The following is a 15,032-nucleotide window of genomic DNA, read 5'->3' as shown; positions in this document are numbered from 1 at the left end:
ACCAGTCTTTACAATACTTTAGAAGCCTCTTACTTACTCTAGAAAAAAAATGCATGTTAACTTATAACAATGGTGTTGAGATTGTTTGATAATTCAGCCTAAAACAGGACATGTGCCCTCCAAGTCTCTCTCTCTCTCTCTCACACACACACACACACATGGATGTGGATGAGTGTGTGGTGTATGGGCACACGCAGAATTACAATGACATCTAATTGTAGATGCATGCATCAGTATACATTTTTATGAGCCTTATGAATTAAGAATTTAATCCTTCAAGCAAATTGCTATGATGCCTTACAAGATGCAGATTACAAATTTCCTGTAAGCTGCATTCTTACATGTTCAGAAAGCACTAGATCTTGAAACGAAACATGTGCCTCTTCCTCTACAACCCTGCAAACTTCGTGGCTTCTTGTTAAGCGATCCACAGACACAAAAAGACACCAAGAAGGAAGATATGGCGTTATATGTCTTGAAAGGAAAAACAACATTTGAAACATTGCAGAAGTACTGTATGTAGCAATTCTGGAGTATCTTTCAAGAGATTAAGAAAAACATTTGAAACATGTTTCTGGGCTCTTATAACTAGCCTCTCTATGCCATGATACCTATTATACGCAGGGGTATAAGCCTAGCTATACATAGCCTGTTTCAAATCAGTGTTTTTTTATAAAAACTTGAAGGACGACATAACTCCTACAGAAAAACTACACCCCTCTCGCTCGGCTGACCAATGCAAAATTTTATTTCATGACTATATGCACTTTTAATATTAGCTGCCAACCTTTTGTACTTCAAAGCTAGCATAGATTAAATAAACATCGTGATGCAAGAGAAAAAAAAATCCTTGAAAATTCAGTTCCATGAACAGTTTTGGTATTAGCTGCCATCCTACAGTACTTCAATGTTAGCACAGATCCATTTAGCACCGTGATGGAAGAGCAAAAAAGATACTTGATCAAGAGCAACGAATACTTAAAGGCACAGAAAAACATAAAAGACTGTTCTTGCATTAAGCTTGGAGCTTCTTTCATCGTACTATCCAAAAAGACGTTGCCATATAGATCAGCATACAAGCACCTTTGAAAAGGCACAGAATAAAAAGGCAGGTTCATAATCTGGCAAGACTCATTCGTCTTACTGGCCTCACAAGTCTTGTGCAAAATTGCAAGAAAATGATTAAACCTCACAGGTGGGAATGTTTCAAACCATACGTAGTCAAACATAGCCATGCAGACATTTCAATTATTGTGTTCATTTGTTAAGGCAGACAAAGAAACAATGAATGTTCGGATCATGAATATCACTCGGAGCGCTCTGCATACCGCTCCACATCCTTTTCAGAAAGGTTGATCCCAGCCATTGCCTCTCCCAAATTGGAGCTTACTTCTGCAAGTATTCCCGTGTCATTGTAGTGTGTGACTGCCTTCACGATCGCTCTTGCACGGGCAGCCGGGTCTGCACTCTTGAAAATGCCAGACCCAACAAACACACCGTCACATCCCAACTGCATCATCAAAGCAGCATCAGCTGGGGTCGCAACACCGCCAGCTGCAAAATTCACCACAGGAAGTCTTCCAAGCTGCTTCGTCAACTTTACCAACTCAAATGGAGCACAATGCTGTTTAGCGAAGGAATATAGCTCGTCCTGATCAAGTGTCTGCAGCTTCCTGATATCCCCCAGTACAGAACGGACATGTCTGACAGCCTCCACGATGTTCCCTGTGCCAGCTTCTCCTTTCGTTCGAATCATGGCCGCCCCCTCCGCAATGCGCCTGAGCGCCTCCCCCAAATTGCGACATCCACACACGAAAGGAATTCGGAAATTATGTTTATTGATGTGGTGTGTATCATCGGCGGGCGTGAGCACCTCACTCTCATCGACAAAGTCAATGCCGATGGCCTCCAGAACCTGCGCCTCTACAAAGTGACCGATTCTCGCTTTGGCCATCACGGGGATGGTAACTGCCTTCTTGATCTCTTTGATAAGGCCGGGATCGCTCATCCGAGCAACACCTCCCTCTGCTCTGATATCGGCAGGGACGCGCTCGAGCGCCATAACAGCAACTGCTCCGGCTTCCTCTGCAATACGGGCCTGCTCTGGGGTGACGACGTCCATGATGACACCACCACGGAGCATTTGGGCGAGGCCAGCCTTGACAGCGTAGGTGGAGGCCTTTTTGGCATCTGCATTTTCCAAGACAGCGACAACACCGCCGCCTGACATAGCGAAGGGGGGGACGATGAAGAGGGGGCAATGAGGGAGAGAAAGATGAAGGAAGGATGAGATGGGGAAGCTTCAAGGTCTGGCTATGGCGAAACCCTAAAAGCTTGAAGAAGAAGAAGGAGATGAATTTGAAGAAGAATGAAGTTTGAAGAAGAAAAAGCCAGAGACAGAAAAGACTGTTGACTTATTAGTTGCACATGTCCTATGGGGCCTATAGGTCTTTTCGTTGCCTCTAGAGGATGCTAGAAGAAACCATCTCTCCCCACACACACAAAAAGCTCTCAATCACTCGCCCTTTCTAATCTATTCATGGAGTATGTAAGAGCAAGGCCCCATGGACCCGCAAACTCCACTGTACAACAGATTTTTTCGCTGGTGACGAGGCCCCATGTAGTGACCTGTGAGCCCACCCCGAGGATTAAACCCGTTGGCCGGATATTCCAACTCAATGTAGGGGGTGCTCAAGGGCACCCCCTGGTAGACGGAAACTCCACCTCCGTGTTTTAGGAACACCAGCCATGCAAGGTCACTGGCTGCACCCGCTAACTCCATTGTACAATAGATTTTTCCGCTGGTGACGAGGCCCCATGTAGCGACTTGTGAGCCCACCCCGAGGATTGAACCCGCTGGCCGGATATTCCAGCTCAATGTAGGGGGTGCTCAAGGGCACCTCCGTGTTTTAGGAATGCCAGCCATGCAAGGTCACTGGCTGCAGCCGGTCACAGTAGAGTTCCCTCCATTTCGCGTTGCATGGAGACGCTTGTGGAGATGGTTTTCACCTCTTGGAGCCGATTGCCAACAACGTAATCTGTGGGGCGGTGGAGCGAAATCAAGTCACCAACCGCCTTCCCTGCAGTCGAAAAATTGGACGTTTGTTTGGTGCTGTTTGCGGGTCCATGGGGCCTTGCTCTAAGTCTCCCTAATCGCTCCTATGCTCTAATCTATTAATTAATTAGTTCCTAACTTCCCCTATCCCTTTTATTAGTTCCTAACCTAAGCTGCTAACCCTTTAATTAAGCTCCTAACCCTTATCTATGATCCTAACCCTTTAATTAAGTTACTTAACCTAAACCACTCACTCCCCCCCTTTTGCAAATCTCTACGTCTCTCTCCCTCCCTCCCTCCCCTCTTCTCGCTCCCTCGCTTCCACTCCCTCCCTCTCTTCCAGTCTTCTTCCTTGTCCACCACTCTTCCACTCTTCCTCCTTGTTCAGCGGAGGCTTTCACAAGCCCCCGTCTCTGCGTGCAACCCCCCCTCCCTCCTCCTTTTATAGAGGCTTCTGGAAGAAGGTTCTAGATGAAGAGGCTTCTCGAAGAAGCCTTCCCCACTACTTCGGTTAATCACTGCAATCAACTTACATTAATCACTGCAGCATTAGGTTAATCACAACCTGCCTCCGCGCCCGCACCCACAAATTAATTAATGGCGCCCCAAACATTCGACGAGGGGCCCTATTTCCTTAGGAGGGTATGTTCCTTTGTCTACCTTTTTCATCAGGTTCTTTTTACTGTTGTTCTTCTCTACCTCCCATGCCATCATCACATCGTCACTAGCCATTCCTTAAACCTCCTCTGTGATCTCTGTGTCACCCTTATCTATCAGCTACATATGAATAGATTCAAGCTTCCTTTCCAAGTAAAAATTAGTAATTATTGCTTTATATATATGTGTTATATATATATATATATATACTCAATCACTCATCAATTTGATCATTGTAATTCAATGATGCTGAAATTTTTGATTGAAATGTAAATTATTTTTATGCTTGCAAATTCATTCATCATGGATGCTTAGTTTTAAAGAGATCTAAATTCAAGTTCATGCAATAAATTTATTGTGTCTTGCAGCCTTGCTAAGGTGAAGGGCAAAAGGTGTGGACGTGCAAAGAATGTAACCTACAACTATATGTATGGTGGGCATTGATGAGTACTAGTTTGTTGCAAGCATATAACGTGAGATTCTATTAGGTTTGCTATCACTTCTATGGCCAACCCTTATATAGTTGAGGATATCATGTCTTACGTTTGTTAGTACAGTCCATGGATTTCTAGATGTGAAAGTTTGAATTAGTACAGTCCATGGATTTCTAGGTGTGAAATTTTGATTTCGTATCTCCCACTTTGTATTATTGTTTAGCCTCTACGTTTCCCATGAACATTACCATCTGTTACAAAATGTTCATTTGAAAGAGTTTCAAGCATGAGATTTAAGTTTTTATTGTTTTACTGTAGATAATGTTTTATGCAAGGTTATTTGTGTGCATGCCTTTTCGTGAAAAGACTACTTTTTTCTTTGGTAAGCCTTATGCTATGTGTACTTTTCCAATTGTGTATCTTTATTGTTTCCTCATAAGATAGGTGTCCATTTTGACATCTTTGTTTTTATATTTAGTTTGTATTACTATGTTTCCTTTTGGGAATATAATCCATATTATGTCTTGATTGTTGTACAACGACATAGTCATGAGAATTTATTCTATACCATCTACTAGATCATTGTGCTCTTGTGCATAATATTGCTAGCATTCCTTCTTTGATTATAATAAGGGTATTCAACCCATTAGTCAAATTGGGATCTTGAAGCAATTTCAAGAGCACTAGATGCACCAATTTTATGATCAATTTCATGTATGCAGTACTCCTTCCCATCAACTATTTTGGACTTTATTGTTTGTCGGGATATATAATGTGGGACATTGTAATCTAAAGAACATGGTTTAAACCAAAATGGTTAAAGTAATTTATTTCTCCTTGGGTGTGTGAACTTTTTAACAAGGAGTTAAAGACAGTTGTTGGAATTTTGAGATTGTTGCAAGTATTTTGTGCATTCATTGCTTTAATATTTTTGTGGCGTTTGACATTTGTATAAACATTTGTATTCTGCACCAAATCTATGCTCTTTGTTAATTATTGTCTACTTCATGTAAGTTTCTTCCATTTCTTGGACTTTGTTTTTATACTTTGACTTCCATTTCTTTGACTCAAGGGTCCATTTCTTGGATTTTTAGACTACTTTTTTTATTGTTTGAAATTGTAGTTACAATTTCATTTGACAGAATGTTCTCAATGGAATTGCTTCCTTTTTGTATTGGGACAAAGAATATGTGTTTGCAAATTTTTTTAAATTTCATTACATGGTTAGGCTTTTCCCTTCCAATTTTAGTATTACCATTTTTACAATGGAAATTACAAAACAATTTTGTTTGTACATAATGCCCTAGTGATTCATAGAAACATTGATTATTTGAAATATAATAAAAATAAATTACAAATTGATTGTCTCCATCACTTTTCTTCTACAAATCCAAATTGGGGCCTAATTCATTAAAAACGCATCTACTACATTGATGTCCTTTGTAGTGGTGAGAACATTATATCCATAGTCATTTGTGGTTACATTGTGGTTGTCCTCCACCCATGGGGTAGCTCAAGAATATATTCTGAACATTCTTTCATTTTGCCTTGGTATGTTGAGCTATGTATATAGGTCATGCATTGCCACTATCCACATTGCCTAATCATCCTCTACCATAATGTGATCTTCACATAATGCATACACCCAAGGTAATTACTCTATACAAGATGTAACATAGTAGGTTCATTAATGGAAGAGGTTTTTAATTTGGGCGAGTTATGAGACATTTAAGAGAGGAGGGTGTTTTACAAATACTTACCTAATACAATTACATATGTATGTGTTTAGAGGAGACTTTATATTCAACATTATGATATGTCAACATGAAAAAGGGGTTAACAATTATGCCAAAAGAATGTAAGATTTTAAATATAGGGGTAATTTAAATGTTTCTTTCAAGCACATGTTTTAAGGGTTTAGAGAGTCACCACCGTTGGTGCATACACCTTCATTCTCTCATAGTGTACACATAGTGTTTGCAAGCTAGATTGATTACATCACTCAGTAAATTGCATCATAACTAATCATATAATAATAATGAACTGCAAGGTTGATGAAAAGCATATAGGTGGTATTTATAGACACTCTTGGCATTGAAAGATAGTCCCATTTTAACTGTAACTCCATTCCCATCAGCAGGATGGAGAGAATCTAGAATCATCACGTTAACCAAAGCAAACCTTAGAGACCTCAGCTAGCTTCTCATTCAGAAAGACCTAGTGGTCAGTAGAACCCTCCTTGAAATCAAGGCCTGCATGGAGTAAAGCATAGAGCTGCGTACAGCATAGGCTTAGGGGCACCGCCTCTTTTGAGCCAATTTTTGTATTCAGTCTATTAGGGCTGACCACCCCCTTTTTTGCTTAATATATTCGGCAATTTATTTTATTAAAATTTTTTATTTAACAAGGTGAATGAGATTTAATCATTCATAAGGCCTACCCAAGATTTTAAAACCAAACAAAAAGGAAATGATCTAGAGGAAGACTACACGAGATAAAGGGGGGGAGAGAGAGAGAGAGAGAGAGAGAGAGAGAGAGAGAGAGAGAGAGAGAGAGAGAGAGAGAGAGAGAGAGAGAGAGAGGGAGGGAGGGAGGGGGGGGGCAGATGGTGTGTAAGAAGAAGACTTGAGGAGATAAAGAAGGAGAGAGAGAGAGAGAGAGAACCACTTTAAAGTCTACATTCAAGTCCAATGAACAAGAATCAATAAATTTTCCAATAGCAAAAATGTACTTCCCGAAATTCAAAAAATATCTAATTTATGCTTTCCCAAATTTGAAGCATTGCTAAGGCTAACCTGAGGGCAGGCCAAAAAAACTGTAACTCCATTATTAGAATTCCAAGAAAACCAACAAATACCATTAACCTAACATAAGGTACTCCATTATCAAAAATCCAAGGCAAATACGTATGTAACCCCATACATTGAAAATTTGGAAATTCCCATTAATTAGTTGTTGGGAAGAGAAGACGGGTGAAAAGGAAGAGGAAAAGGGCATGATTATACTAAGGGATAAAGGGGGGAGGGAGGAATTTCAATAAAGAGGGACCACTTAAGAAGGGGGCATTAAAGAAGAAGGCACGTGCTAAAGGGGGAGGGGGAATAGGGGACCATTTGAAGGGGGCTTTAAAGAAGAAGGCACGTAATAAAAGGGGAGGGGAAAGAGGGACCATTTATAATATTTTAGTTAGCACTATGTATGCTCTTCCACTCTATAGCTTTGTGGTAGTGCTCACGTGGGATAGACAACATTGTGGGTTAGAATCCTACTCTCTTAAATAATGTGCACTCTTCTTAGACATAGCTTAAGATAAATTAATTAACCCAAATAAATCAATTAATCCATGGACAAACATAAGTTAATTAACCTATATGGTGCAAAACAAATAGGAATATAATAAAGTTGAGCCAACAACCAAAACAAAGAATAAACCATGTATTGTTGAGAGTTGTGGTGCCATGAGCACTTGTAGAGCAAAGGTATGAGCAAAGGGAAAGCTGCTACATGGCATGGAGGAGATATCCCACATGTGAGCAAGCAAAATGGATGTAAGTACCCTCACCTATAAAAGGGAGGTTCATTTGAAGTAATATCAATCAAGCACTTTGCACTATCTCAAGATTCTCTTTATGAGTCCAAGTTAATCTATCTTGGAACCTGATTGACTTGAGATACATGTCATGAGCACTCTCTTCATCATGCTTGCACTTAGGTTGCATCCTCCGTAGATTAGTGTTGTATTAGGATGTTGTCTTAGTGACTAGGAGAGTAGGATCCTCACTTTATCATGGTATCAGAGCTTAGGTCTAGTCTCCTAGATTAGTTTTTAGATTGAGGTTGAGTGTTCTCTTTTAGTGTTCATTCTTTCATTCTCCCGTTGAAAGAATTCCGTCCATGAGAGTTGAAGATTTCCGTTCAATTCTTTTGTGAGAGTTCCATTGTGGAAAAGAGAGAGCTCTTGTGAGTCCACTCTTTGTGCTTAGAGAGTTGAGTTCATTGTGAGCTTGAGTGTTTCTTGCTGAGAGAGGAATTTCCATCCATTCATTTGCCAAGAGAGAGAGATCCTTGTCCTTGCTTGAGAGAAAGACTTGTTAGTATTATTCATTCATACTTTTGAGAAAGAAAGCATTGAGCTTCTCTCTTCATCAAACGAAGCCAACTGCACTGTTAGCCTACAATAGCAACGGCCCTGCAAGCTCCAAAGGGAGACAACGACCTCCAAGACGAGCTAGCGCTCTCGCTCCAACAACTATCTCCACGAGCAGCGACTACCACCCACAAGCTCCCGTCAGCCCACCGACAAAGAGACGAACGACAACCAGGGCCTTGCAACCGCGGCTCAAAGGCTTCAGATCTCACAAAGCGCCTGTCTCTATGTCTCTTTCTCCTCCAACTGCTTCCCAATAGCAGTGAGCACAACGGCTAGAGTTGAGGCAGCATCGGAAAGGCTCTCTGCATCGGACTGCTCTAAGGCCTTCACAGCTCGCTTGCGAATGAATTCGTCCAGTTGAGCGTCGCAACGCACACACAGCTCCCACGCTTCTCAAGCCCATACTCGGCTTCTCTACAGTGGCTCAATTCGTCAGCGCAGCTCGCAGCTCCTCGAGCTCTCTCCGTCGCACGCCGTCGTCGTCTCTGCAGCAGAACCTTCAAAACTTCCATTTCTTTGCTAAGGTTCCCACAAAAAGCCACGTGGCAGGATAAGGCTTAACTGTGGTTAAGTTAATCCAACCATAGTTAACCTTGGTTAGTTGGGAGTGCTGGTTAACTTAACTTGGGTAGAACTAACCTTGGTCAGCAAGTAGATAAGGTTGGTTAAGTTCCTACCACATGGCTTAGGGCCCCTTGCCAAGCACAGTCCTGCAAGCAGCATATGAATGCCTATGCCACATCATCAAAGGCCCTCTTCTTCACAAAAGCTTCAACAAGCCATAACTTGCAATCCAGGAAGAATTTGCACACGCTCCAAAAAGGAAAAGTGATCGTCTTTTCAAGCTCTACGCACCTATCAACTCAGATTTTCTGTATGCAATTAGACACTGCCAGATTTGAAAGTATCATCAAACTGGTAAGACCTTTGCAATGGCAATCCGCACTCCAACTGTTGAGAAGTTCACCGGGGATGGATTTCACACATGGTCTACACAAATGAGATATCTTCTGATGCACCAAAAGCTTTGGAAGATTGTAAAAGAAGATATACCCACTGCACAAAATGAAAAACAAACCAAAGTGTCACCATTGCAAGAAGCTCGGACACAAGGAAGAAGATTGCAGATTGAAGAATCAACAAGTCAACTACGTGGAGTCATCATCAAGCCATGAGCCAAAAGGTGACATCAATGGAATGTATTGAAAAGCAAAAACCTTGCCAACCTTGCCTATGTTTTGTAATCAAACCTGACCACCTGAGAGTAGCTATGAAAGCACCCAGGGGAGGTATTGACATGTAGAAGCCACACTTGACCACCTTAAGTAGCATGCATGCACTAAGGGGAGGTGATGGATTTGTAACTCACATCTGACCACCTTGCAGTAGCCAAAGGATTATGGCACCAAGGGGAGGTGTTGAGAGTTGTGGTGCCATGAGCACTTGTAGAGCAAAGGTATGAGCAAAGGGAAAGCTGCCACATGGCATGGAGGAGATATCCCACATGTGAGCAAGCAAAATGGATGTAAGTACCCTCACCTATAAAAGGGAGGTTCATTTGAAGTAATATCAATCAAGCACTTTGCACTATCTCAAGATTCTCTTTATGAGTCCAAGTTAATCTATCTTGGAACCTAATTGACTTGAGATACATGTCATGAGCACTCTCTTCATCATGCTTGCACTTAGGTTGCATCCTCCGTAGATTAGTGTTGTATTAGGATGTTGTCTTAGTGACTAGGAGAGTAGGATCCTCACTTTGTCATGTATCCCATCAATGTAACATAAAATATATGCCCAGTTCCAATAATGAGGTCAATCCACATGTTTTTTTTGCGGCAAAAGTAAGGCATCTATTAGGAAAGTCTTTCAAAAATTAATACAAGCTTTCCTTTTAATGAGGAAGACACAGTCTTATAAACATGGACATACTCCTCTCTGCTCTTATATCCACATGTTGTCTCTAGCTTTAGATTGCATCACTTCCTTGTGATTGGCGCAAGTTCTCAAGGGCTTTTGAACTTACATTGGAAGGCCTCTTGATCTTCTATGGTATTTTGTGTCCCTTTTTGGCCCATGCAAATGCTATTGAGTGGATTAATTTCCAATGGGCAGGATCTTTCTTATTACACACCCAATACTTCTCCAACAATCTGCACAAAAACCTTGGCATCACTTGCATTCCTTCTTTTACATACCGGTGCCCAATATTGTATTAAGACCTTCTTGTGGTTCTCAGATGCCGTGTTCACATCACATTGCTTTGAGCTATGCCTAGCCAAATTGGATAGATTGCTTCTGTCGACGGTCAGACAAGGACAAAGTCTCCCTTTCTAACATCAAGCATTGGTTGAAATGATTCCTTAGGTTTATTTCTTGCAAGGCCACGATAGTGATCCTCAAATGCTTGTAGGCCTAAAAAGTCATCATCAACATTTTCATTGATGTTAGCGATGCCATCTCCATGTGTTTGTGGCCAAAAGTTTTCATATGTACCTCCATCTTGGACATTAGGTGTGCCTATCTCCTCAACCATTTTTTCCCAGTACTCAATCACAGGACTGATATACTTCGTGAAAAGTGCATCTAGCCCTTGCATATCTACCCATCATTGCCAATATCTCATGTAATCCATAATTACCCTTTATGACCTCTAAATGATCTTTTAAGTGTTCAAACATAGAAACCATATTTGGATCTCCTCTTGGCAATATTGGATTCCCCTCATGATCCTCCGTCCAAAGTTCAATGCCACCTTTTTTGGGCATCCATTCAATGGATTTTGGATGTATCTTATATTGCATGATTGGTATTTTATCCCGCATAAAGAATCTGTATTGAAATGGCTTCGAGTGTCCCGCTAATCCATCTTGGCCATCCAATAAGTACCCATCAATATATCCTTTGAAATTTGGAACATGTGTAACTATCATGAATGGAGTTGGGGCTGAAATCTGGCATTGCTTAAAAGTATTCATCAAATGTGGAATGAATGTTTGGCTGGTCCTCAACTTCTCAGAAAATTTGCTAAACATTGCATCAATATCCTCATGTGTATGTCCTACCATTAAGAAGCCTAATTGGACCATCTTGAATAATCCTCTAGTGACCATCAATAGAAGATATGCAAATAAAATCGATTATTGTTCTCTGATGCACTATTATCTAATTGTAGCATCAAGTTTTCTAGCAACCCCTTGAAGCCAATAACTTATTCAATGCTCTGTTGCTGTGATGCAATGCAAACTATGGATCATGTAGGTGTTCATCACAATTGGAGGGATGATGGTGATCAAGTGCCTTTCTAGAATTCAATGCATTCAATAATGTGCTATTTGATCTCTGCATTACATCATATGCAAGGTCCCCATATTCCTTTCTCTAAAACTCTTCTTTGATTCCTGGCCTTCTTTCGTTTCCAACTTCCTCTTCAGATCCTCTGTCTATGTGGTTGTTGCTGGACTCTCCTGTGTTTCTTTCTCCTCCATGTGTGTGGGCTACTCCCTCATCTTCATCATCTTTTCTTGGTAGGGAGAACATCGGGGACTCTTCTGGATAGGAACGGCGAGGAGCAAATCTCAACCGGGTAGGAAGGGAGAAGAACCCTCTCCTTGTCATCTAAGCTACTACCACGTATGAGGCCTTGGTGCCTCTCCCACCTCTATTGGCTGGCCAGTCTTTATCGATGGTGGAGTTATGTTCTTCTCGTCCATCTCTTTCAACTTGATCACCATTACCACCTCCACGTCCTCTTGCATGAGAACTATTTCCCCCTCTTTTACTGGTTGGAGAGTGACTTGAGCTAGCGAACAAATGTTCTCTATCATTTTCAAAGAAGAAACAAGCATGCATAAACTGGTGAAAGGGATTTGTTTATCTTTCTTTGGCATCATGGTAGAGAACTCAAAGTCGTCAACAAGTAGGTTATTCTAGCTTGGAAGCCGTCCTTCAAGTCTTAGATCTCATAGTAGTTTTGTTTATAGTTCAAGTTCAAGATGAGGGAGGGCATGGTGAAGGTAGGCATTCCCATCAAGATCATGTCCATTTCCATCACTGCCTTCCATCCTCCTCATGCAAGAAGTTGCACTATTCCTTTCAACATGTGGCCTTTTCGTTGTTGCATTAATTTAGAACGTTCTTCTTGGTTTAGTGGCGCCCAGCCGATCCTTGATACCACTATATGTGCATTTTGATAATTTTGGAAAGGCCTTTGTTCCCATGCATAGCTCTTCGAACACCATTTTCAAATTGACCCTTATAGTTGAAATACCATGCATCTCGTACCCTGCCCTAAAACATACCTCAACAGCATTGAATGTGAACATGTATTGCATTGTTCCTATTGCATCCACATGGCATTCCCCTGGAGTCATACACATAGTCGATGCGATCCTGCAACTTATGCCCCCAATAATATCTCTGTAGATCTAATAGTGCATCACGATTAGCTAATTGGCAACATTTATTTCCACAACAATCAATCATTGACACTTGTGCTATTCCTCCAATGTTATTCTTCTGTAAGGTCTTATTAGTGTGAACTACTTGGATTGCCGTTTCACCGTATTGTACCTTCACTTCTTAATTGGCAAGCTATCACCATCACTAGTAAATCGGTTGTCCATACATTGTTTCTCTTTCATAGCTTCCTATAGAAGTGGAGATCCATCTTCAAATGTGAGTCTATTTATAGGCCACCTCACAAGATTAACAATGTTTATCGATGTTGGCAATGCTAGATTTTCATGGCTTGCCTAGTCAACTACCACTCCAACATCTTCCTCTCCAAGAACTTCAAAGTTCACTGCCTCATATGAAAAAAATAGTTAAACCACTCCTTTTCCTAGGCATGCTACTTTGCCCTCAGACCATAGCAATACTATTTTCTCTCGCCAACTTTCACGGATAGAAATGCCATCTTGTGGTACTAACATCTGGCTATAATTTATGTTTGTGCATGCTTCAAATTCCTCTTGTGCATCTAGTGATATACCCAATATTTCCAAGCAAGTTTTGCACCACTTGAAAATACTACCAATCGCATCACCTACTATGTTATGGGTATGCATCCAATGTAGGAAATGGTAGTGCAATGTCACAATTGAAGCACTCCTCTATAGAGACCATGACATATTTCCATCTCCTAGTATCTCATCATGACATAAATCATTTACATCAATTGCATGCACCCTCCCAATAGTAAATTTGTATGCATTGTTCATCATGTTTACCCAATCACCACCGTGATGAAATTGAAGGGCCATTTCTGTTCATAGACATGCAAAGAATAATAAATTATGTGGATTCTAGTCCCTTTCAGATGCATACATTTTTTCATGCCAAATTCTATTTAGATCCCTATTGATACATATAAATAAATACCAAATGTTTGGTAGCTTTCAATGATTTGTTCTTGGAATGCTTTGTGACCAAACCTTGGATAGTGCAAAGTATTCTCCATGTTCCCAATTCTTTTGCAAGATTTGGTCATTTGTCCATTTCTTTTATTCAGGGGCTCTAAGATTTATGAGGACCTATAGAATTTGCCATGCAATCCAATCTAACAGTAAAGGAAGCTAAAAATATATGTAGAGCTGAGAATTTGATCATGCAATCAAATCTTTGGTGGAAGATTCTACTTATAGAGTGGGTCATGTGACCCAATTATAAGAAGAAGGCTATTAGATATTTGAAGCAAGATAATTTTGTCATGCAATCAACCCTTCAAGAAGTTCTTGATGGATCAGCAACGGAAGCATGGAGTGAATCAACAATGAGGAAACATTCTTCTTTATTCATGAGTAGAAGTGCCCTTATAAAGGCAACTACTAAAATGCATGTGCCCAAGGGAGAGCACCTCCAGATCCACAAATTACTCCATTGATCTCTCAATCAGACCCACGAATCTCTCAATCACACCTAATAGAACCTTCTACCTCCTAACTTGGTTACACTAACCACCATGTGGTGACACACAAACTCATACTGACCTTATACGCCTCCAAAAATTTGTCTAACAGACCCCTCCAAAAATTGATGACCTCACCCACGGCAGTAGTACATGGGAAGCTTCATAGCTTGTTCACACCTAGTAACAACACTCATGGCCCCAACCTGTGACTCACTATGGTTATGACTCTTGGTTTACAACTAGGAGAATGGACAATGACTATGCATGGGAAATTCCCATAGGTCTAATAAGGAGATAACTCATACATAAGACTAATAATCATTTAAGGAGGACAACCCAGGGGAAAGAACCCTTATTGACCACACACAAGAACAACTTAGAAGATAAATGGGTCATCACCCTCATCAAGAGTGACTTGGGTGATGAAAGCAATGAGAGCCTTAATCTCTTCTGGTTCTTCTTCTTCTTCCTCTGCTTCTTCCACAAGATTTGTTGAAAGTCTCTTCTTTGCATAGCACTCCTTTTCAAAGTGACCAATCTTTCCACAGAAATTGCACTTCATCTTGCTCTTGCTTGTAGATCCTTTGAAGTTGCTTTTGACAAGATATGCCTCACTCTCTTTGGAATCATTCCTTTGTTTAACATTTCTTTCTTCTTCCAAGAGGGATGCCTCTATATCTACCAAACTAGACTCTAGTGGATTAGTGAGAGTAGCTACAATGGTACCATACTCATCAGGTAGAATCTTAATCAAGATAGCAATCACAATCTCATCATCAAGATCAAACTTGATGCTAGCTAACTAAGTCAATATACTTTTCATGG

At 40.8% G+C, this 15,032-nt stretch overlaps 1 protein-coding gene across 1 annotated transcript; it reads right to left on the bottom strand.

Annotated features, from left to right (window-relative positions):
- Positions 1 to 993: 993 nt before the first annotated feature.
- Positions 994 to 2,488, bottom strand: LOC147892683 (putative pyridoxal 5'-phosphate synthase subunit PDX1). Its single transcript, XM_087387119.1, has one exon. The coding sequence runs from the start codon at positions 2,228 to 2,230 to the stop codon at positions 1,307 to 1,309; it is 924 nt and encodes a 307-aa protein (XP_087243245.1). The 5' UTR covers positions 2,231 to 2,488; the 3' UTR covers positions 994 to 1,306.
- Between the last annotated feature and the right edge of the window lie 12,544 nt (positions 2,489 to 15,032).

The sequence above is a fragment of the Dipteris shenzhenensis genome, chromosome 16, assembly GCF_047967505.1.
Source record: "Dipteris shenzhenensis isolate YYH24624 ecotype China chromosome 16, Dip_SZ_1.0, whole genome shotgun sequence".
NCBI lineage: Eukaryota > Viridiplantae > Streptophyta > Polypodiopsida > Gleicheniales > Dipteridaceae > Dipteris > Dipteris shenzhenensis.
Note: the sequence above shows the minus strand (reverse complement) of the source record. Positions and strands in the feature narration are given on the sequence as shown.